Source organism: Carcharhinus amblyrhynchos, chromosome 4 (assembly GCF_965287045.1).
Source record: "Carcharhinus amblyrhynchos chromosome 4, sCarAmb.v2.hapA, whole genome shotgun sequence".
In the NCBI taxonomy this organism is placed as follows: domain Eukaryota; kingdom Metazoa; phylum Chordata; class Chondrichthyes; order Carcharhiniformes; family Carcharhinidae; genus Carcharhinus; species Carcharhinus amblyrhynchos.
In genome coordinates this window covers 86577430-86603494 of record NC_137327.1, presented here as the reverse complement: position 1 = coordinate 86603494, position 26065 = coordinate 86577430, and the positions used below count along the sequence as shown (strand labels likewise).

General features: G+C 38.7%; 1 protein-coding gene across 1 annotated transcript in view; it reads right to left on the bottom strand.

The window, feature by feature from the left end:
• cul4b (cullin 4B) overlaps positions 1–26065 on the bottom strand; it is a 76523-nt gene that overhangs the window by 18245 nt on the left and 32213 nt on the right. Inside the window, exons 6-13 of the mRNA XM_080187457.1 lie at positions 19689–19851; positions 19521–19610; positions 17901–17983; positions 14685–14752; positions 14315–14433; positions 7947–8139; positions 4200–4304; positions 3303–3413 (exon numbers count right to left, since the gene is read on the bottom strand). Coding sequence (XP_080043583.1) covers positions 3303–3413; positions 4200–4304; positions 7947–8139; positions 14315–14433; positions 14685–14752; positions 17901–17983; positions 19521–19610; positions 19689–19851 — 932 coding nt within the window. The remainder of the gene's footprint in view (positions 1–3302; positions 3414–4199; positions 4305–7946; positions 8140–14314; positions 14434–14684; positions 14753–17900; positions 17984–19520; positions 19611–19688; positions 19852–26065) is intronic.

Genomic DNA, 26065 nt, shown 5'->3' with positions numbered 1-26065 from the left:
AGTTATTAGAAACCAACTACTGTACCCCAGTAACTAAGAACTGGTTCTGCATACTTTTGAAAAGCAATTTTTAGGAATTTAGGAGAGTGTTACAGATAGTGAGTGGATTGAAACTTTACGATAAATCCAATTGAAATAGAAAAGGTTGTATTGCTGCTCAAAAACATTAAAACGTTTGTTCTTGGTTATATGCAAATAAATTTATGCAAAAATCCCAAGGGCAAAAAGAACATTTCAAAACTGGCTCCTTTCCACCCATTTTGTCAATTGCATCCAAAGAATAAAGATTGAATGTGTGAACACCATTCCTGCAGAGACCAGCAGATCCTAGTGAGCATTGGGAAGTCATGGCAATTCCACCTCCACAATCACCAGCTGCAGCACCTCCATGGCTGCCCGCACCGAGACTAGCAAACTCAGTGCAGGTCAAACACAAGACTGTCACTGTTTCTATGGCTAAATCTCAAAATGGATAAACCTGAGAATTCTACTCATTCCAATTGAATTTTCAGACTCTTTACTTATTTTTTTTTAAATTCCTTTCTCCTGTTTTCTTGCTCTAATCATCTATTTTGGAGGTGGGAAAAATCTGCTGGTCAACACCTCATCTTTCGGTTAGAACATAAGAACATAAGGCAGTGGTGGTGGTGGTGGTGGCGGGTGGGTGGTATTTCCTGTCCCATCCAGCAGGGGAATCGTACTGGGCAGGGGTTGAACCCGAACCATGCAAAGGTCCTTTGACCTCTGGCAGAATTTTCCAGTTCTGGACAAGCATGGCTGGAAAATCCTACCCTCGCTGTCAACACTGAATTCATTAATTTTTGATCATAACCTCTGCCCCACCTCCCATCCTCCTTTTCCTTTCTTGTCTTTTTTCATGTTTGCTTTCAGTCAACAGTCCATCTTCTCTCAGCACGTCTTTTATTTATTCTCTTGCCCAGTCACTATTCTGTTTCACCTTGGGGGACTAACTCTTCCATCATTAAGTCTCTCCTGTCCTTCACCCTGTCACAGACCTTGTGTTCAACTTTGCCTCACCCACTCTTTGCTAAAACCAATGACATGGCCAACTTTTCCCCATTCTGATCAAAGGTCACAGGCCTATTAATTCTGTTTTACCCTCCACCGATACTGCCCAACTTGCTGAGTACTTCCAGCATTTTCTGTTTTTAAAACACATTTCTAACATCTGCAGTACTCTGCTTATTGATTAATACTTGTTAGCTAACTGGCTTAAACTCGGTTACTAATGTAAATTTTTTGGCCAACTGTCAAAAAACATGATTGCAAAGTTCATGTAACTGATACATCTGAGATGTCTTTCTTTAACTAAATGGGGAAGGACTGTTGGACAAAATACTTAAAGGTGACCCCCAAACTTGTCAGCACCGAGTCTAAGGCATTTAACAGTTTAAAAATATGCTAAATTACAATTAGAAAAATAAGAGCAGTTGCAACTGGACAACAATTTTACATGGTAGGTTTTTAAAAAATCAGAGATCATGGTAAAGGAAGATAATTTCAGTGCTTCAATTAGTACTCATGCACTGAAATGTACAGCAGTTACCATCAAGGACAACAGTTTCTAGAAAACCAGAAGCATACGACATAAAGCTTTGATAAAGGATCATCCGGACTCAAAATGTCAGCTTTTTTCTCTTCTTACAGATGCTGCCAGACCTGCTGAGATTTTCCAGCATTTTTTCTTTTGGTTTCAGATTCCAGCTGCCACAGGAGTTTGCTTTTATTCTTATTACTGGTCTTCAATAGGTGCTATATGGAAATATTTTTTATGGGTGTGTTGGTGAATATTTCAGACCAAGGCTGCACATCTACTTAGATTGTGCTGTATAAGATGTTGTGACTTTGAGTTTAGGAAACTTCAGGAAAATTGCATAGTTAATGGGATAAGGATTTATTCAAATTTAAACTCATTAATCTTGATATATTGCTATCAGCAGTTGTTACTCATCCCTAGTTGCCCTTGAGGTGGTGGTTTATAAGTGCTCTTCTTCACTCACTCACTTCAATGTTTCAATTAAACATAAGAACATAATAGGAGCAGGAGTAGGCCATCCAGCCCTTCGAGCCTGCCCCGCCATTCAACAAGATCATGGCTGATCTGTCGTGTCTCAGTTCCACATTCCCACCCTCTCCCCATAACCCTTAATCCCCTTGCTTATCAAAAACCCATCAACCCACGTCTTAAAAATATTTAACGAGGCAGCCTCCACCACCTCAACGGGCAGAGAATTCCAGAGATTCACCACCCTTTGAGTGAAGAAGTTCTTCCTCAACTCTGTTCTAAACCCCCCCCCCCACTTATCAGGAGGCTGTGACCCCTAGTCCTACTGTCCTTTCTGAGCGGGAAGAGCCTCTCCACCTCTATCCTATCCATCCCATTCATCATCTTATACATCTCAATGAGATCTCCCCTCATTCTTCTAAACTCTAACGAGTACAAGCCTAGTTTATTCAGCCTCTCCTCATAGTTCAACCCCCTCAACTCCGGTATCAGCCTAGTAAACCTCCTCTGCACTCCCTCCAAGGCCAAAATATCCTTGCGTAAGTGCGGCGACCAAAACTGCACACAGTACTCCAGCTGTGGCCTCACTAATGCCCTATACAGCTGCAGCAAGACCTCCCTACCTGCACTGCTGGTTCTGAATTGCTTCCTTAGTCTTTCGGTCAGCGTGGCCCAAATTATGTTTGAGATGAATGAATTACCTACAAAAATGGTCCATGACAAAATTAAAGGAAGTGGGCATTTCATACAGGTAACCTGGATTGAAAAGGGAATACTAAGCCAATGGAATTAATTTCTTCATCTGTCATACGCAAGTGAATAAGACCAGAAGTGACACAATAGCAAATGTGGGTAACCAAGTTATAACATGAGGGCAGAGTGGAGTGCAAAGCTTGGACATTGAGCAAAAGCTCAGAGATTTATTCACGTGCTCAAGAGAAAGCCTCCATGTTGAGCTACAAGGCAGCCACAGCACAAGAAAAAGATCTCAAACACTTGGCAGTTTACAAGTAACTGATGTAAAAGACAATGAAATACATTCATTTTGGCCTACCTCCGCTTCATTAACTAACCAACCTTACAGGTCACAATCCTAAACGTAAAGGGCTTGGGATTTCTCTGGCTACTAAAAATATTTTTTTGAAACAAAATAGCTGCAAGCAGAACTGAAATTGATAATGAAAATATATATTAAAAAACTTAGTACATTTTTATTAACGGACAAGGAACTGCAGTACACACACGAAAGCTCAATTTTTTTTTGAAGAAAACTCACCATGCTTTAATTTGGACAACATCGATTTTTCTGCATCCACTGATGCACTCTTTCCTACCAACAGTCTCTTGGCCAAATCCTTCTTGTAAAAAGCCTCAAAGACGTCTTTTCCTGTGATTTTTTTTTTGAGAAAGTAAAGGTTTATTCAAAAACAAAAACAGAAAGGAATCAAAGGCCCCTTCAACTCTAGAATTTGGAATCCTAATAACATTGTGCTCTCATTCCTGGTGAACAATATACGTTCAATCATATTATACTAACACACCTCGATCAGATTACTACAAGCAACACCTGGCAAAATGTTCAATTACTTATTTTACATGAATAAATGAAAATGAACATTTTGTTGCCAAATTAGAAGATTAAAACTAACTGGGAATTAAGACCTGAGATTTCATATCTTGAATTAAATTTACGACAATGCCAATATGAAGAGAATATTTTATATAAAAGATGTGTGAATGTGTCCCCCTTCCTATACCTTCACGATCAATTTTCTTTCTGAAGATGTTCCTTGTTAGATTTCAGCTTCACAGCAATGACCCTCTGATACTTCACCTAAGTGACCAATCACCATGTACAGGATAGTCTAAAGGACTGTATATGTTGCCAGAAACTCAACCACTTTAGGCAAGAGGAAGGAGCAGGCTGAAGGAAAGACATCACAACCACAGTCAGTTGCATTCTCAATATATATTTTTTCCCCCAATAAGGACACTGAATAGTGAAAAGTTGCAGGATCTTTATAACACCCTTCTGCTTCCATGATTGAGATTACTCATGATCACAAAGCTTGATAACTTCTGATCTAAAAGGTTCTTTGATGCATCAGATTGTGTCTTTACATTGTTACAAATTATAGATGATTTTTTAGATTAAAATTCATTTCACACATACCATAAATGAATCTAAATATTATCATAATTTTGTCCAGCATCTTCTCAAGTTCCTCGTCTGTAGCCTCTTTGTTGCCAGCTCGAAGCTTTGAATCTACATATTTGGCTGAAACAGAAATGAACAATTTGCTTAAGGCTGTTTTCAATGTTCAATATTATGTTACAATTTGAATCTGCGATTTGTTTTTGACACTACAGCACATAAACAAGCCATTAAATTCAACTGGTCTAATCAGTGTTTATGCTCCTTACCAGCCGCTTTTGCTAATCAGCGTGTGCATGGTTAGCTTATATTTAAATGCATGTCATTGCCTCAACTACTTGTGATCGCATGATCCACATTCTGACCACTGTTTGAGCAACTAAGTTTTTTTGTCTGAATTCTCTAATAAATTTATTTAGTGACTACCTATATTTATAACCACTAGCTTTGGACTCCACCCACAACTGGAAACATTTTTTCTACATTTAACATTTCAAACCCTTTCAGGATTTTAAAAGCCTCTGAGGTCATTCCTCAGCATTCTCTTTCGAGGACGCCAGTTGGAAACCCATTGCTCCAAAATGAGTCTCAGTGCTTGGTTTGCTATTTTTAATTGCTTTATTAATCAATGTCACCACTTTTCATGATTTGTCTATCTGAACCCATACATTTTACTCCTCTACCCATTTAGGTTATCTCAGCAATATATGGTATTTTTATTCTTCCCAACAACAAGCACCCCCACAGGCTTATATATTTTGAAATTAACCTACCAATTAATTACACATCCATTCTGCAAGTTTTTTTGTGTCATCTTATTTTGTCATATTGTTCCTGTGCATCAAATGCATCTTTAAATTTGCTGAACTCAAATTTTGAAATCATACTTCCAATTTGCAAAACCAAATCATTAATGTAAAATTTGACCACTGGTGCCAAGTCCGAGCACCAATCCCTGTGGAATGTCACTTCCCACTTTTTACCAGTCTGCATTACTAAACCTAGCCGCTACTTTGTTTTATAGTCATTTATTAGACATTTTTTGTCACACTTGCTTTGACCAAGGTCAGATTAGGCTGTACCCTACTGAAGGGCTTTCAAAAATACATAAATACTTAGCTACTGCATTATCCTTGTCCACACTAATAACAACTTTACATTTTCAATTTATTTTGATATTTACTCTGAAGATGGTGGTTTTACATTGTGCTGTTCCATAAGCAGCACAGTCCTCTTTCAACTTGCCGAAGTAATCATTCTTTGTTCATGAACCCAGATTGAGTTCTTGACATACAAACCAAATAGGTCCATTTAAGGTCCAGTCAATTCAAAAACTGCAATTTGGGGTCAAATGTCAAATCAATCAAATGGCAAGATTTTTAAAGGTTGCTACCACTCTTTTTACATCATCGTTCAAAAAAAGGTTATCCATCTCAATGGGGTATTGTAACGTCAGGCAAAAGAGGAAACCAAATCAAAGGAAGGCTGACCAAAAATTTGGTTAGAGTTTTGAAGGGAAGGAGGATGGTGACAACATTCAGAAGATTAGGAAGGGAATTCCAGGGATATGAACAAATGATCATGTGTTGAGCTACAAGGTGGAGAAATGGCACCATGTGAACTGTTCCTTCAAACAGTTAGCACATACACAACAGACCAAATAGTCTCCCTTTCTGCTGTAACCATTGAATGATTCTATTTGGGCCCAACAGAAATGGGACCATTTACCCAACTATTATAATTTTCAAATAGTTCTCAATGTTTATTTTAAAAGCTATTCAGGGTTATGCTTATATCATGAATAGATGCTCATCTGAAACACTGCACCATAAAAGAAAAAAATACCCAACATAAATCAGGATAACAAGACCAAAATCAAAGTTCAATTCTGCAATTCTAACATTTTGTATTCAGAGAGCATTCCAGCACTGTGCTTCAAAAGTGCTCGCAAAATGGAAAACATACTGAACGAAGAAACACCAAATCCTGAAGACAATGAAACAGATTTTCAAACAAGTATAGTCACACAGTCTTCCAAATGTTTTTAGGACAAACAACGAAATGAAGACATGTGTAACTCAATTTTTAATTCACTTCTTCATTTCACTAATTTAATCACTCTCACGAGCACATCTCTTTACCACCCCATATCACAAATCCTCAGAGGTCAAACTGCTTCTGTTACACACAGAACACATCAACTTAAAGTCACAGCTGATATTTACCGCCACAAGCAGCATCACAGAATATGAAGTATACACTAGTATCATACATGTGCACAGTTCCTGCTGAGTAACACCTTTGTCAAAAAATACTTACTTCCAGTAACACTTATGTCAGACCTTTTTAGCATTGTAAATACAACTATTCCTTTAGCTCATAGCTAATTAAGTCTTCTAAAATTGGCCTCCAAAGTAGGAGAGGTTTGCCGTTAGTAGGACAGGACAGGGGCTAGTCACAAGAGACTGAGTGATTTCAATGAAGGTGGTTTTATTAGCAGGGAACTACTAAGACTGTGATTTCTTCTCACAATTTACTATTCTGTTTCTGGCTACCCTGTCCCATTCAGTTGGGTTTCATAACAAGAACTAGCATTTCTGTTCTCTAAATGCTTGTACTGTTTGAAATGCTGTAAGCTAAAGGCTTACAGTATTTTTAAAATTCTACAAAACAAGCTTTAAAAGCTTCTAAACCTTGGGATATTGCCATCGTTAAGAAACTGTAAGGAGAAATGGGGAAAAGGAAATGGGAGAAGAAGAGAGGGGAGAAAGACCATGGGGTAGATGGTCATCAATATACTGCAACTCTTCGATTTTGTTTTATTAAGAGACCACATTAGCACAGTACAACAAAGATGCTCAGAAGTTGTAACAACTGAAAGTGCAAAACATAAAAACACCAATCTTGAAGACAATAAAACAAACAAGCACAGCACCATAATCTTCCATCGAGAGATGGGTAAAGAGCTGTACAATAGGACAAAAGATGGTGCAACAGTGTGGCGAAGAAAAGCAGAGTGGGTGGGCCGAGTGTAGGCAGATCAGGCAGACAGTTTGGAGCCTCTAATTCAACAATCTGCAAAATGCAAAATCCACTGACGCATGAATGACTTATTCAATTACTCGGCTCATCTAAAGTTTTTTTTAAAAGTTTATTTATTAGTCACAAGTTAAGGCCTACATCAATGCTGCAAAGAAGTTACTGTGAAATTCCCCTAGTCGCCACACTCCAGCGCCCGTTCGGGTCAATGTACCTAACCAGCAGGTCTTTCAGACTGTGGGACGAAACCGGAGCACCCGGAGAAAATGTAACGTATTGAAGATTACAAAACAATGCATCTTCCAGCTCAAATGATTTACATGATATTCTTTTATTAAGCTAAAGATTTAAGACTACAATATCTGACATCTCATTGGATGAGATCAGAGTTTTACTGTTCTTGCATCAGAGGATATGTATACAGAGACACCTGTGTCAAATGAATGCCTTTGTTTCTTTAAGCTTCTTTTCGAGCTTAACGTTAATTATGTCATAAAGTGCAAACCAGGAATTTCATACTAGATGTGTCAAGTTTATGTTGCTTATGATCTCTGGGACGCTGTCTGAGAAGGACAGGAATTCTTATCGCATTGCATAATCTACTACTCTGCTATGGTGCAGTTACATGCACATCTTTTAAGCTAAAGATTATTAACTATTATAAAATAAAGTCAGGGTAGCAGTTTGACAATTGTTTGTTAAAACTTTTCAATTTGTTATCCATACCTATTAGTTCAGCTGGCTTATTAGGTCGTTTGTTTATGAAGGTTTCAAAGGCTTCTTTCATTGCATTGACAAATTTTTCATTCTTCAGGAAGCAGACATCTACTACGTGATCCACTTTGTCCTTGAAATCTAACAGCTCTTGAACCATCGTTTTATCTTTTTCGGGATTAATTACTATTGTACTGCCAAAGGTCTGAGGAATAAAAAAAATTAACCAACTTTAATCAAATTTCTGAGTAAGACTAACTGTAACAGGAAATACTTACATGACTACACCATTTAAGAGTGAAAAACATCTGGCTGCAGCCATCAGGAATTAAACAGTGTCCCTCCCACTTTCCTTGCTTCAACATGTAAATTCTTGCCAGAGTATCACATCCCTTGCATCCCTTCAATGCTTTACTGAAGTGACCATTCTTCAGACAACGTCAAACGTCAAATCTGTTGAAATGTGCAAATTAAATCCCGTTACCTCCAAATGTTCATTGATGTGCTCTTTTCAGCACGAATCAGCGAATAGCAATAAATAGCAGGGCCCCAAGGTAACACGTAAAGCACTCCAAGAACAGCAGACACCATCTCCCTGGCCTTACATAACTCGAAACACCTAATACAGGTCAGCCTTCAACACCACGATTCCTATGAGACTCATCTCCAAACTTCATGGCCTGGGATTTGACTCCTCCCTCTGCAACTGGATCCTAGATTTTCTAACCCACAGACTGCAGTCAGTAAGGATAGGCAACAACAACACCTCCACGATCATTCTCAACACTGGTGCTCTGCAAGGCTGTGTCCTCAGCCCCTTACCATACTCCTTATACACTTCTGACTATGTGGCCAAATTCCCCTCCAACTCAATTTTCAAGCTTATGATGACACCACCACTGTTTCAGATGTCAAACAACGACAAGACACAGTACAGGAAAGAGACGAAATCTGGTGAACTGCTGCAACAATAATAATCTCTCCCTCAATGTCAACAAAAAGGAAATAGTCAATGACTTCAGGAAGCATAGTGGAGGGCATACCCCATCTGCATCAATGGGGATGAAGTACAAATGGTCAAGAGCTTCAAGTGTTTAGATTTGTAGATCACCAACCACCTGTCTTGGACCCTCCATGCAGATGCTATAGTTAAGAAAGCCTACCAACTTTCGCAAGAGACTGAGGAAATTTGGTATGTCCACTACAACTGTCGCCAACTTCTACAGATGCACCATAGCAAGCATTCTTTCTGGTTGCATCACAACTTAGTATGGCTCCTGCTCTGTCCCAGACTGCAATAAACTAAAAAGAGTCACGACTGAAGCCCAGTCCATCGCTCAAACCAGCCAGTGACATTGCCTATATTTCTCGCTGCCTCAGAAAAGCAGCCAGCATCAACAAGTACCCTATGCACCAGGACACACTCTCATCCATCTTCTTCTGTCGGGTAAAAGATACAAAAAATTGAGGACAATACCAACTGACTCAAAAACAGCTTCCTCCATGCTGTCATTAAACTTTTGAACGGACCTGCCTCGCATTAAGTTGCTTTTTCTAACTATGACTGTAACACTACATTCTGCACTCTCTTTTTCTTCCCCACGTACAATATGCTTTGTATAGCGTGCAAGAAACAATACTTTTTACAATATACTAATACCAGTGACAATAACAAAGCAAATGCTCAGCTCTTCTAACAAGGTCATTGGAGCTGTACCTCTCCATGACTAAGTCACATCATAACGCACCCTGCACTGATCTCTTTTAGTCAGGACAAAAAGTTTCATGTTTATCCGTGACTGTTATCAGTACAAATCCACACAGACTCGGAGACAAGATTGGGTGAGCATGCCATTAAATTATCTTTTAAAAATATATATTCTCCAAATAATTACCAACATCCATTCTGAAAGTTGCTATAATTCTGATGTCATAGCTGTTTCTAGTAAGATATCCATACCCTCAGAATTCCTAACCTCTCCCCTTCATTCTTTTAATAATCTTAACGTTTATGTCCTCCAGTTACCAAATCACAAACAAGTAGACTTAGTTTACAGGCTTTATCAAAACCTTTTACAAGTCTGAACATCATCAGGTTTCATCTTAGTCTTTACTGATGCAGAGAAAAATATTATCCCGTCTACGCAAACAGCTGGATCTGGAATCAATTAATTTGGAGAATTATTACATCGATAGATGAAATGAGACAGTATCTGAGGCTCTGTTAAACAAGTTGAGATAAACAGGGAAGTTTAACAGGGAAATAACTGACTAATTGAATGGTGCAAAATAAACTGTTACAGCAGCAATGGCTCCATTCTTAAAGGACTGGCAAAAGCAGACCTGTAACAAACAAACAGAAGTTACCTCAGGTTTAAATTAGATGGGGCAAGGTGGAGTCTGGAGAACAACGAAAAGAATCCCAAAATATAGCACCACAGACTTTATAACATTAAGCAGACAATGGTTAGGGATCTACTTCAGAGGCACTGCACAGGCAGTAAGCATTCAGAAATTAAGTGGATGAACTGTAGCCATTAATGATAACTAGTATTTACAACGTCATGAAAAATTATGGAGGCAACTAAGCTTGGCTGATGGAAATGAATGTAACTTACAAGAACGCAGACCATTCCGGAAAGGAGAGAGGACAAGGGGAGGATAGTGGAAGGAAAGAATGATTAAGACATACACCAATTCCATTCTCCTCCCAGCCATGTTCTCTGGTTAATTGAGCCTACTCTCAACTTAAACATCCCACTGAATCCCTGGGTGAGTGCTGAATCCAATATGCGCCCCACCAACCTCCACAACATCATTCACCAGTGTTTCTCCTTTAAGTTAACTGCTGCTAAAAACCTTGAGTGTCTTCTCCACCTCCAGATCCAAGTACACCAAGATTCCCTGGCTGGGGTCCGCTGCTTCCAATAATCAGTGACAAAACATTCTGATGCACTTTCTTTGGCTGATGGTCCACTTTTTGATTATGCCTCTCTGAAATGCCCTGAAATGTTTGTCTACATTAAAATGCTGCAAAAATCACAATTTTTATTTTGGCTATCACCTACATAACTACTTCAGACACTTTTGTCAAGAAGGCCATGAACAAACATAACATCCAACATTTATCATGCAGAATTTACATACTGAAGTCTGAGAATTACGTATTTTAGAAAAGCTGAAGTGAATGAATGCCTAAGGCTTAAGTGGATGAATATTTGCAAGAACCCTATGTATTCCAGGGTACTGTATCTATTTTCACATTCTTATCTGCCATTGAGAGTTAAAGAGGATGTTCCAATAAACTGGAAATATTGAAATATAGTTATTATTAAAAATGGCAACCGACAATTACTGAACCTGTGATCTGACCTCAGTTATCAAAATGCCAACAAAATCAAAAATTGGAAGCAAAATATAATACATGCACCAAGTGTAAAAAATGGTTTTAACAAGGTTACACTGGACCAGATGCATTAGTGTTGAAAAGATTAAAACCCAAATTATTGGTAATGGGCGAGGGTCACAACATGAAAGTACATCTCTGCTGCCAAGAGACCTTTGATACTGCTCAAGAAACTCTTATACAAACTAAATGTCAGTGGGCAGCGACACTAAAATATGGGTTAGTAACTACCGTAAGAAATAAGTACAATCATGATCTCAGCGGCTAAGCATTTCAAATCATAGAAGACTGCCTTTTTAATAGTTCTTTGTGGGATTTTATTAACTGGTGCTGTGAGCTGAAAAGGTTACTAAAAGCATGTGCATGAAATAAAAATGTGTCATTTACAATGCTACTTCAAAAGACAAGTCACATTTGTCAAGATGGGGTGAGTGAGTGTCAGGTGTAAAATGCACTCCTGTTGCAGATAATTACTATTTCTCACCAACAATTAGTTACATCGATGGGCTTTTCAACTGTCCAGTAAAAGTGACACTGACCAGCTCACCGTGGTGGGTTGGAGCCAGTGAGCAAGGAAATGGAATTATTTGATGTTTACTGTTGCACATGATTAAAAAAACACCATAACTACCTTCAAAATTTGAGATTTAGGTTTACCAAATTGAGAGATAGTTTTTTGGTCATTCATGATCTCTGTCAAAGTTTCAAAGCAAAGGGAAGAATAACTGTCTACCAATAGTAAATGTTTTTTTAAAAAAATATGGTGAATTTTGTTTGCCAAGCCAACTCTCAAGCTGGGTTTCAGAAGTCCAATTTAGAATCAGAGGTTACTGCAAAAAGGCTATTCGACCCATCATATATGCGCCCATTTTTGCTACAGCAATCCAAAACTCATGCTCTCTTTGCCCATGTACAAACTTATCACTCCTTTTACCGAAAGCAAAGAGCTCATCTACACAGCTGACAACACTGAGGAGGTTTACTACGTAACAGGTTCCAACTCAGAAAAAATCAACTTATCTACCTATTAAACCTTTTAAACTTTTGTTTTCCCAATTTAGTTTCTTTGTGAGCCTGATTTAAACTTTAGTCTGAGTAGGACTAGGGGGCACAGCCTCAAGATAAAGGGGAGGCGGTTTAGAACGGAGTTGAGGAGGAACTTCTTCACTCAAAGGGTGGTGAATCTCTGGAATTCTCTGCCTGTTGAAGTGGTGGAGGCTGCCTCGCTAAATATTTTTAAGAAGCGGGTTGATGGGTTCTTGATAAGAGAGGGGATTAAGGGTTATGGGGAGAGGGCGGGAAAGTGGAACTGAGCCACAACAGATCAGCCATGATCTTATTGAATGGCGGGGCAGGCTCGAAGGGCTAGATGGCCTACTCCTGCTCCTATTTCTTATGTTCTTATGTTCTTATATCCCTGTCAAAGTATTTTTACTCAAGTCAGAAAAGTAGCATTACTGTTCATTCAGTGAACATTACTCCCCATATGATGAACACAAGATCATATTTCATCTCAGAGATGAAATACAGTCTCAGTTCATTTGACTGAGAAAGTGGGCCTTTGCGCTAGTGTACAAAACATTTTGAGACTACAGCTGGATTACACCAGCCATAAAGGAAACTAGGTGGACAAGAATAACTGAGCGGCAGTCCCAGGATTTACTTTTTTGTGGTACACATATACGCCCTCTAAATACAATTTCAGTGCAAAACCTATGAAAGATCTACAGAAGATAAAAAGCTGGTGGTTTTGAGGGCTCAGAGCAAACTAAAATTTCAGAGCGAGATTGACAGAATTTTCATCTAGAAGTGCAGTTAATAGCAGAAAGTGCAAGAAATTGCACCGTGTAAGAAGGAACAGAAGGCTCATGTATTCCATGGATGGGTTAGAACTTTTCCCTCAGGAAACTGATGCAAGACAAGGAAGAAGTGACCCATTGAAAGATACTTATCAGGTAGAAGTTGACTTCTCTTTCATTGCATATAAATAGTGATATCCCAATAAGCAAAAGTAATTAGCAGGCTGGGTTATATGGAGTTCAAGTCTCCAGAAATCTTACTAAGGCACCTTAATGGTCATTTAAACTGCATTTGGCTTTTCAAATCCTTGGGACACTGTAAAGTTAAGCAAACAGACAGAACCCTGGTGGCAGACTAACCAGATATGAGGTACAAACTTCATGAGTCAGATCTCGTGTCTCAAGGGACTTCAGTTGGAAAAAAAAACTTCTGGCATCTGCAAGATACTTGTCAGCATAGAGAATGCAAACTTGCAGCAATGACATGTGAACATGCTGGAAAGCAAGACATGGAAGTTGGCACATGGCACTGCCGCCTCATCACCAGGGACCCGGATTCAATTCCAGCCTGGAGTCACTGTCTGGGTGGAGTTTGCATGTTCTCCCCATGTCTGTGTGCATTTCCTCCTGGTGCTCCAGTTTCCTCCCACAGTCCAAAGGTGTGTGGGTTAGGTTGATTGGCTATGCTAAATTGACGCTTAGTGTCAGGGAGACTAGCAGGGCAAATATATAGGGTTACGGGAATAGGGCCTGGGTGGGAATGTTGACAGTGCAGGCTGGGTGGACCAAATGGCCGCCTTCTGCACTGTACAGATTCTATGATGTGGAAGACCAAGTAGTCAATAAACAGGAAGCATTTCTTTATACTGTAGCCAATTGACATAGTTAAAATCAACTCTCTCATATGACTGGAAATCATTCTGGAATGCCACAATCTGAAACACTGACTGTTTCCCTCCCCAGATGCTACCGGACCTGCCAAGTATTTCCAGGATTTTCATTTATTTCAGAAAAATCAAGTTTAGCACTGCAATCTTTAGTCAACAAATTAATTGATTAGAAGTTAAAAACAGACCTTGTGAAACACATAACTTTTTGAAAAAAAGTGTAGGCAACTTGTATTTTTAATTCAGTTACTACAGTTATTACTAAGCTAAGAAACAAACTTGATATACCTTTATATATTCAATCCAATGTTGCAGAAGAACCTGTACTCCACCTCGAACTCGACTAAAAAGCTGGTAAAGAAGACAAAGATCTTGTATCCTGTTTTCATCCAGAAGACTGTTTAAACCTGCAAGGTTTTAAGAATAATTTTGTTTGCTTTGGAGTGGGACCAAAATACAGAAGTATTGCAAAATCCAAAATCCCATCATGGAATAAAGTAGCTTGTGCAAATCTAAGTCCCAACTCATTATTGATATTTTGTTGTTAAACTTCAGGGAATGAATGAACAGATGATTTTAATTATAGCTCACGGATATGGAACGATATTGTTACAAACACATATGCCAATTTTTATTCGTGCATAAAAATCCAGGTTACCTTTCTGAAGAATGGCTGGTAAGTGTTCACCTAAAAGTTGTTTTTCCACTGTAGCTATTAGAGGCTTCCTAAAAATAAAACGATCAAAGAAAGCATGAAGTAACACTATAGCATTTGAAGGGATTAAGTGTTTCCTGTACATTTAACAAACCTATAATTTTGAACAAGATGAATAAAAAAGTCTAATTGATTAGATATACAAACCTTAATTAAATAGATAAAACAAAGTTAGATGGAGATGGCAATGTGGCAGTACGCCACAGCCACACAATGTGGGACTTGAAGATCACTCTGATTCTGGCCAACCACATCTGTAGTAATTGTCTGCATCTAACTCTGCAGCTCAGATTTGTTGAACTGGTGTTCAAGGTGCAGGTATTGCAGGTCATCAAGAGGGATTATTACCTGGAAATTTATATCCAGGAAGTAGTCATACTCCTTGGGTTAGATAGTAGCACAGGTCTGGTTCATGGTCACGGACATGTGTGACTGCAAGTCAGGTAGTTAAGGATATCCCAGATACTAGCAGCAGCAGCCTCAGCTTCTTACCTAACAGATATGAGGTTCTTCTGCCTACACAGATAAGGGCAGTTTGTAGGCTGGATATGTAGACTGTCAAATTTTTAGAAAGGGTGTAGGGAAAAAGGACAGTCAGATCAGAGGGGTGAAAACCATTCTCTGCAGCCTCAACCAGGATTTCTGATGCTTCGTTGTTGCTTGTCTCTGATGCCAGGGTTTAAAGACATCTCCTTGCACCTCAAGGAGAACTTGCATTGAGAGGGGGAGAATCCTGATCTCAAGGTACATGAAGGAACCAATAACAAAGGTAGAACAAGGAATGAGGTTCTGCTGAGACAACATGAGAAGCTAGAATCCAAATTGAAATGCAAAGTCTTAGATACTAAACTCTGGATTATTGTTTGAACCACATGTATAAAGGCATAGGGACAAAGATTAGAAGGTTAAATGCACAGCAGAAAGAATGGTAAGGAAGAAGTTTCTGGGAGGAATAGCAAGCATAACAAAAACAGGCAAGAAGGGATGAAGGAAAAAGAAGAATTATTAAGCCACAGGTACTACATCTGAATGCACAAAGCATTCACAACAAAGTAAGTGAAACTGTGACACAGACAGAAATTAATGCATTTGATCTAATAGCCATTACAAAGGCATGATTGCAGAGTGACCAAGATTGGGAATTAAATATTCCGGGATCCTTAGCCTTTGGAAACATAGGAGATAGGAGCAGGAGGCGGCCATTTGGCCTGTGTGAGCACGTTCCACTATTCATTATGATCATGGCTGATCATCCAACTCAATAGCCTAATCCTGCTTTTTCTCTATATTCTTGGTCCCATTTGCCCCAGTGCTATAGCCAGCCACCTTCTGAATAAATTCAATGTTTTGGCATCCTTCCTGTGGTAATTAATTCCACAGGCTCACCTCTCCTTGGTTCAAGAAATGTCTCCGCACCACACCTCTGTCCTAAATTCCCTGAATCGTCAGACTGTGACCCCTGGTTCTGAACTCGCCCACCATCAAGAACATCCTCCCTGCATCTACCCTGTCTAGTCCTGTTAGAAAATTGAATTTCCAGCAGATTGTTAAAATGGAAAAGGAGGAGGACTGTCGCGATAATTAATAATAGGATAAAATGAGAGTTAAGACAAAAGTTCAGAGCTCATAAAATCAAGACACAGAACCAGCTGGAACGAAGAAACAAGAGCACAAAACAAAGTGGGAGTAATTTATTATGAAATTAAACAATAATATAATAACCAGAGCGTAAATAGCTTCTGGCAAAGAGTGATTATTTGATTAATTTTATATTAAGTTTGTGCGTTTTAGTTAAATACAAAACTAGAGTCTTAAATCTGGACAACACAGGCTACTTCGGTACAGGAGTCAAGTTAGTCGAGACAGATCTGATTAAAGATCTGCAGATATAAAGATACAGTGGATAAGCAATGTAACATTTAAAAAATTAATTCATAATTTGCCAGGGTTATACATTCCCTTAAGAAATAAGAGATGCTCTCATTGAGATATATTAATTTCTTCAGAACACTGACAAGGTAAATGCTGGAAAGATATTTCCCTGGCTGGAGAGTCTAGAATTAGGGGTCACAGTTTCAGGCTAAGAGGTAAACAATTTGCAAGACAAGGACAAATTTCTTCAATCAAAAATTGTGAACTTTTGGGAATTTTCTGTCCCAGAGAGCATATGCAAGTCAGAGTTTGACAGATTTTTGGATATTAAAGGAATTGAGAGGTATCAGGATAATGCTGAAAGGTGTATTTGAGGTGGATTAGCAACGATCTTGCTCAATGGGCAAGCAGACTCGAGGCACCAAATGCTCACCCCTACTCTTATTTCTATTAAGTACACAGACTGGTAAAATATAGAAGAAACATACGAGAAATTCCTTCAAAACATTGGTATTGCCAAACTCGAGCCATAACCAAGATTATGAACTGGTTAAGATGTAATGCGATTAAAAGATCTCAAGCAGACTAAATTATTACTTTTTCAGTAAACACTTTATTGCACCCCAATCCTGTCACAGGCCAAACTGCCACTTTGTTCTTCCCACCCTCCCGACTTTCACTTGTTCACAAACTAATTACTAGTTTTTCCCCAATTCTGATGAAATGTCAAAGACCTGAAACTTCAACTTTGTTTCTCTCTTCACAGATGTTGCCAGACCTCCTGACTTCCAGCATTTTCTGTTTGTATTTCACTTTTCTCAATCGCTCACGTGTTAGACGGATATAAAGTAGAAAAATAATCCTGACGGTCAACCAGTCACTGTCACAGCAAATATCAAACATTAGTAATTGCATTCAAGCCACCTTTCAGCCAAACTTCAGATTGAAGTATAAAGTAGCTGCGTCAAATGACAAATTTGTACCAGCCCAGATTTAAAGTCTTTCTGCCCACACCTCACCACCCAAATCACAGGTTGCATAGAGAATAAAGCAATAATTAATGTACTTTTATTTTCAAATATGCACAATACCACAAACGTATGTTCAGTGCTCCAGAAGTTATGTTTAGGACAGATGCTGTCTGCACAGTTGTAGTAAGTTACAGCAAGGGTACTTGAAACCAAATACTGTATTTGTGCATGATACAGCTGGAAGCTGTAATGTGTTGGCTAGACAGTACATCGTAAAGTGCAAGGCTACACAAAATTCTTCAAAATCTATACTTACTGTGTGCTCTGATCCAAGTAAGTGATAACCCGATCTGCTTCTTCCTCTAAACGCTTATTAACATGGTGCAAATACTCTGGAACCTAAATGGAATAAAGGTATAAATTAACCAAATAACTTTGAATATTTCTTGAACCAGACTATGCAAGTCTGAGCTCTGATAAAGGGTCATTCCAACTTGAAACGTTGGCTCTATTCTCTCGCCACAGACATCCCCAGACTTGCTGAGATTTTCCAGCATTTTCTGTGTACATATGTAGGGATGATGGTCAAGTTAGTTAAAGTGAATTCAGAAGTTAGATTAAAGATCAGAAGAAATCAAGATATGGTGAATAAGCAATGTGACATTTAAAGAATGAATTCTTAATTTGCAATGATTATACATTTGCTTAAAGAATAATGAGTAGTGATCTCATTGAAATATATTAATTTCACAAGATGACTGATGGGGTAGATTCTGGGAAGATGTTTCCTTGGTTGGAGAGTCCAGAGCTAGGGGTTACAATTTCAGAACAATTGGTTAGCCATTTGGAAATGAGATAAGGAGAAATTTCTTAACTTAAAAACTGTAACCTTTTGGAATTCTCTGTCCTGGAGACTAGTTTCCGCTCAGTTGTTATATGCATTATAATGGAATAAGTATATCTTTGGGCAGTGGAAAGCATCAGACATGTGAGGACACGCTTCACTGGGATAGCAATATAAGAGAGCATCGGGTTCACGGCCAACACTGGAATCGTTGGCTCTATTCTATCCCCAAAGATGCTGTCAGAATTGCTGAGTTTTTCCAGCAATTTCTGCTTCCAGCATTCACAATATTTTCCTTTTATCTGAAGAATCTATCAACCTTGGGTTTTAAATTAGTAACTAAACTAGCACCTACTAATCCTTCTGGGAGGCAGTTTCCTATTTGAACAGTGCATGAGATGTGTTTTCTGGCTTTTCTTCTGAAAGATCTGGCTTGGATTTTAGTACCCCCTACTGGAAGAAAAGTTTATTTTTATTTGCCCTATCAATTTATTTCAAAGTCATAAAAATCAATGAAATCATTGCTAACCTTCCAATATTAAGAATACAAGCCTTGATCATATAACCTCCCTTCATAATTTGAGGAATTACCATACTGCTTAGAAGATTTAGATATTTCTTCCTTTTTGCCACACACCTTTCCATAACATCTCCAAATGTAACTATCAACATTGCCAGATTACAGGCAGTTTTGCATTCTAAGTAAACCAGGATTTTAATTGATAGGAACTAAACTGAATTAATTTAGGAACTTGACACCAAGCAATGAAAAGTTTCTTCACCAGGACATTTTTGGAAAATCTTCATTCAGTTAAGTACCAATTTATCAAATGGGAAAATTTAATTTTTTGCAAACTACAATCAACATTTTTTCACTAAGTGAATGGAAGAATCCCTTCAAGTTTTATTTGGATTTTTTCATTCAGTAATTAAGATATGACCAATTCTAGGCCCATGACCCTAAAAATATGCCCCTGGTGTATTGGTAATAACCCAATTTATGCCAGGTTCCACAGCTCCTTGACATAGTGTGTTTGTTCATCAACATGCTACTTCAACTAACTCAGCTGGCAAAGGTAACACACTGCATACCTCTCGTTCTTGCATCAACCTCTGACCTTCTGCAGAGTACAGACGGTTAGTCTCTTCCAAAAATCTTTGTTCAAATGAATCTTGATATATCTAAAAGAAAAAAATACATTTAGCTATTATAAATGAAAACAATTGAATGAGCTACATCTGAAAAAAATCAAATCTTACCTGCAAATCTGATAGCATACTTAAGAGACTTCGAAGCAAACTACGATCAATTGCTTCACCATTTCTTTCTCTCTCAATTAACAGAAGAATGCCATCAATAGTTTTATTTTGAACTTTGCGATCACTTATTACGTGGGATCTGAATAATTCAAGGCCCATATCCCTATAAATGAAAACAGCTCAAATGAATAAGGATTGTTAAAGATCACAATGAGACTATTAACAAATCTGGTGCATTCAAATACCATTTTGTTTTAAGGTCAAAGTCGATCTCAAACCTGTTCTTTCCAGATATTTTTATTTAATCATCTTGCTTTGCAAAGTTAAAGTAGTTGAAAATTTCAGTAAATTTATGCATTTTACATTGTTTTATTTGTTGCAAATTTCTCACTCCCGAAGATGTGACTTTCACGTCAGTTCATTTCCACAGGTACTGGCAGCCCTCAAGTAGCTTTCCTAAATAATATTTTTCACGTGTGAACTTATACAGTGATCACTGGTCTATGATCAGAGAGAAAATCATAGATGATCTCATCCAAAAACTATCCATGCAACCTTCCTTGCAGCTGATAGTAATCAGGAGCAGAAACTTGGGCTGATCTTCTTCCCAACTCAAGGGTGTAGAGTCAAGAGTGCCCAATGTGGCACTCCTCCTGTTGTACATCGTAGTATTAGTTACATAGGTTACAAAGTAATCTTGGAAACTTCTGGTCTAATTGGTTTAATGAAATACTGAGTAAACAGTCATATCTTCATTTTATGGACCTTGGGAGCAAATGGAATTACTGCAAACTTGGAAAAAAAATTTACAATACCTTAACTTTAAAACTTGCCATATTTTAATGTCATATCATGACATCACTTCAATTAAATACATCATAGATTCTGATTCATGGCTCAAAATCAAGTGTCTCCATTAACACATTCAAAGCAATAACATGCAAATATGCAGCCTATTACTTCATCTTCAATTTACCACACAAGTCCATCAAAAAAGTGCAGGTACATAAAAGCAAACGTGCATGCACACAGTATGAAGACAAAAGCCTACCCCACATGTAGACATTCAAAAATATGTTAAGAAAAAGCAAAAATGTTTCCATCACAAATATGTATTTGAAAAACTCCAGGTAGATTTCCCAAATAAACTTACAAGTTTGCATCTCTTCACACAAAGTGCAATATAAAAACAAATACTGGTGCATTACAATTTATCTGACCACCTGAAAAGGGTTAGGGAAGGGAAAAAGGCTATGAGACATTTTGTTTCTGATCATTATTCAGTGACCACCTCCTGGAAAAGTCTGTGTGTGGGGACATCAGGTAATAAAACAATCAAATCTGAGAGATGCCACCCTACAAACAACCTATCAAAACTCTATATGGGCGCACATGAGAATAAGCACTTTGTCCAAGGTACTGCAACCTAGAACAATTGATATCTGTAGATCTGCACCCCTGTAGGGAGCCAGCACCTTAACAGAAAACAAGAAACATTTCAGGCAGATTTTCAACAAACTTGAAACTTCACGTCGTCAAAAATTAAAAGACAAAAATAAATCATTAAACAACAACTGCTATTAGGAAACACTGAATACGCATTGTCAATAAATGTGTCAATATCTTCTGCGCAACCAGTAATTTTGCAGTGGGAAATGACAACTACTGTTCTTAAATTTGTCAAAGCATGCATTTGTATAATCTAAAGTAAGAAGCCAACAAATAGACATTTTCTGCAAAGTGATGCATAGAAATCAAGAAATGCTGGGAAATCTGATTTGAGTAGTCACTTTTTCAAAAAAACTATTTTTTAATTATAAAGGCAAAACACTGCAGATGCTGGAATCTGAACCAAAACCAGAAAAGGCTGGAAAATCTCAGCAGATTTGACAGCATCTGTGGAGGGAAAATAGAACTAACATTTCAAGTCAGGCTGGTCCTGACTTGAAACATTGGGTCTATTCTCTCTCCACAGATGCTGTCAGACTTTTTTTTGGTCTTGTACATGGATGGCTCATTTTTGCCACAGTTGTGTTTTCTGGATTTAGATAGGTACACCCCACGTTAATTCACGGTGGAATCCATAAATTAACATGGCTGAAAAATCTATTCATGGAACATGAGAGGAATATGTTACATGCTCCCAAATTTTACTTTTGATTTACAATTCTAAGTAATGCCACACTTATTTAGAAAGCTTATGAAGCAGAAAAATAACAAGCACTAAATGCAGTAATAATGAGGTGTATTGTTAATAGATGGATGTAATCAGGTAGTAAACTCAACACATCGCAATAGAATATGGCACAACTTTGAGAATTTCAAAGTAAATTGTTGTGCCTCACTGTATCAACGGCTTGATCTTCATCCCCCATCTCATTCCACTTGCCATTCTTCCCCCTGTAGCCATTACTTCTACCCAAACTCAATTCCATTGTACTTCCCTTCTCTCACCTCACATCAGATTGGAAATGTATCTATGAGAAGGACATTAGGCCTAACCACAAAAAATGAAAATAAACTAGAATAAGTTTGAGATTACTGTGACCATTTTCCTCAAACATGCGTACAATCAACAATTCTGAAGGGCACCCCACTTAAATCAGCTTCCATCTTTTGAGTGATCATGACAAACCTTCAAAGTAACATTCCTACAATCCTAAAAAGCACAAGTGTGCAAGCTATTAGATTCTGGAAGGTACTACAGCTGATTCCAATCCTATTCTCACCTGACATCCACAGTCATTCACTTTCTAACAAAGGTCCTTAGAAATGGTGTACTGGCTTTCATTAACCGAGGGACTGAGTTTAAGAGTCGGGAGGCCATGCTGCAAATTTATAAGTCCCTCGTCAGGCCCCACTTGGAGCACTGTGCGCAGTTCTGGTCGCCTCACTACAGGAAGGGTGTGGAAGCCATTGAGAGGGTGCAGAGGAGATTTACAAGGGTGTTGCCTGGATTGGGAGGCATGCCTTATGAAGATAGATTGAGGGAGCTCGGTCTCTGCTCCCTGGAGAGACGAAGGTTGAGAGGCGACCTGATAGAGGTTTATAAAATGTTGAGAGGAATAGATAGGGTGGATTCTCAGAGGCTATTTCCCAGGGCTGAAATGATCGCTACGAGAGGACACAGGTTTAAGGTGCTGGGGAGCAAGTACAGAGGAGATGTTAGAGGTAAATTTTTCACTCAGAGGGTGGTGAGTGAGTGGAACGGGCTGCTGTCGGTGGTGGTAGAGGCGAACTCGCTGGGGTCTTTTAAAAGACTTCTGGATGAGTACATGGGATTTAATGGGATTGGGAGTTACAGGTAGTTCTATGGCCTGGTAGGTATGGATATGATCGGCGTAACTTGTGGGCCGAAGGGCCTGTTTGTGCTGTAGTGTTCTATGTTCCATGTTCTAAATCAAACAAGGGAAGAAACAGTGACCAACATCCACATTAATTCATATGTGGAGACCAATTGTGGAGCCCAAACAAGACAATCCAAGAGAATGCAGACTCTGAATAAAACTTGCGTCATTTTGGTCTGTATGGTTTAGTATTGCATTTAAAGCTTTTACATTCTGGGACAAAAATCTTATAAAAAACACAGAAAATATTAAAAACTTTGTCAACCCAGAACTAGGACCATAAATTAGTCCCTGTTAGGTATTGCAGGCAGAATATACTGTCCACGGGGTATACCTTACTGGCAAAGGACTACCTCCCTTAAAGGGGAGCAATATACCTGACTTCATTTACAGGCTTCCCTTTGCACACTTCAGATCCAAGGATGCTGATGTTCAAATGGAAGTCATTTTTGCACTGAAAGAACTGAGTGATACCTGTCCTGGGATTTAGATCCTGGTGGACACCCCATAATCTGATGTCAGAACCTCAGAATAAAGGCACACCAAAATAGGGGCTCAGCTCTAAAGGAAAACTCATTGCAAGATCATACAGATGGTGAAGAAGAAAGATAGGTCACAGATCATAGATTCTTTAGATAAGAATGAACTAGTATCTGCCAACATCAAGGGCTGCCTTGGAAATTTGGCCGATATCAAAAAGGCCCAATATCGCACACCCTCGACAGAAACAAATGCCAGCAAGGAAACTTCAATCAGCCTCAGAACCTTGACCCAGTGCTGCTTCCACTGTGTTTCACTTTGCTTCAAACATCTCCAAACTCTGTGGCCTGGGCCTCGGCTTCTGCCTCTGCGACTGGATCCTGAACTTCCTAACTCAGACCATAATCAGTAAGGATAGGCAACAACATCTATGGCTCCTGCTCTGCCAAAACTCCATGACCATCCTCAACACCGATGCCGCACAAGTCCCCTACTATACTTCTTATACATCTATGATTGTGTGGCCAAATTCACTTAGAACTCGATTTTCAAGTTTGCTGACGACACCACCGTAGTGAGTCAGATCTCAAACAATGACGAGACATAAGGTAGAGAATCTGGTGAACTGGTGTGGCGACAATAATCTCTCCCTCAATGTCAACAAAACAAAGGACACTCATCGAATTCAGGGGGCATAGTGGAGAACATGCCCCTGTCTACATCAACAGGGACTAAGTAGAAAAGGTTGAAAGCTTCAAGTTTTCAAGTGTCCAGATCACCAACAACCTGCTTGGTCCTCCCATGCCGACACTATAGTAAGAAAGCCCACCAATGCCTCTACTTTCTCAGAAGACTGAGGAAATTTGGCACGTCAGCTGCGACTCTCTCCAACTTTTACAGATGCACCATAGTTGTATCACAACTTGGTAAGGCTCCTGCTCTGCCTAAGTCCACAAGAAACTACAAAAGGTCGTGAATGCAGCCCAATCCATCACGCAGGCCAGCTTCCCATCTACTGACTGTCTATTTTTCCCGCTGCCTCGGCAAAGCAGGCAGCGTAATTAAGGACCCCACGCACCCAGGACATTCTCTTTCACCTTCTTCTGGGTAGCACGGTGGCTCAGTGGTTAGTACTACTGCCTCACAGTGTCAGAGACTCGGGTTTGATTCCTGGCTTGGGTCACTGTCTGTGGAGTTTGCACATCCTCCCCATGTCTGCATGGGTTTCCTCTGAGTGCTGCAATTTTCTCCCACAGTCTAAAGGCGTGTTGGTTCAATGCATTGACCCGAACAGGCACCAGAGTATGGTGACTAAAGAAATTTCACAGTAACTTCATTGCAGTATTAATGTCAGCCTTATTTGTGACTAATAAATCAACTTGAACTTTTCCATCCAGGGAAAAGATACCAAAGTCTGAGAGGTCATGTACCAACCGACACAGGAACAACTTCTTCCCTGCTGCCATTAGACTTCTGAATGGACTGACCTTGCATTAGGTTTACCTTTCTCTACACCCTAGCTAAGACTGTAATATTACGCTGTGCACTCTCTCATTTCCTTCTCTATGAAGGGTATGCTTTGTCTATACAGCACGCAAAAAAAAAATGCTTTTCACTGTATACTAATATATGTGACAATAATAAATCAAATCTGGAGTTAGAACTGCTTTAATCTAAATCTTTTCATTATGCCTAGAAGTATTGTCAGAATTTGCAGTGGACAAATGTTATGGTCAAGCAGGAAATGCTGAAGACATATGGTGACCAAAATACCCACCTTTATTTCAAGTAAAATTTGGAGTCTGAAACTGTCATAAGCAGATTCCAAGGAAAACCAAAAGTTTTACATTTACAATTGAAGGTGAACAGAGTGGAAGAAAAGAAATTCTGACAATTATCATATTAACCTCTTGCGGAACTTATGGCATACTTAAACAGGAAGTAACAGTGTCTGCAGGGCTCACAGGGAGATTCATGACATTATTACCCCATTTCCAAATAGTTTCCAAATAAAGTTACCTTTAAAAACGTAGTCTTGTTTTAGAAAATTAGGAGGGCCAAATTTAAAACAGCATTGCTATTTCCTTTTAAGAATACAAAAAAGTGCATACACCTCAAACTGACAACTTCTCCTTCTATAATAAATTATATTTAAAATCTGCTATTTTGACTATGTTTCCCATCAGGTGGAGGTTATTTCAGAGAACTGATTATTTTAACATTACCAAACTTTCTTGGACAGAATTATCAATGTTATTATGTTGTTGAACATGATACTGAACATAAGGCAGAAACTATGCCACAAGAAGGGATGAGGAAAATTACTCATCTGATATGCATCTCATATTCATCATACAAGCAGTTCCTTATGCATTTGAGAATAAAAACAAGGAATGACTACAGAACAGACTGGAGTAAAAGCACATCTAAACATGTTTAAATAGCAATGTTCAGAGGAAAAAAATGCATTTATCTGAATTATTTCAAATTATTTGTGAACTCTAGCTTGAAAAAAAGCTGACATTCCTCCATGTTCTTAGCTTTCTTTAT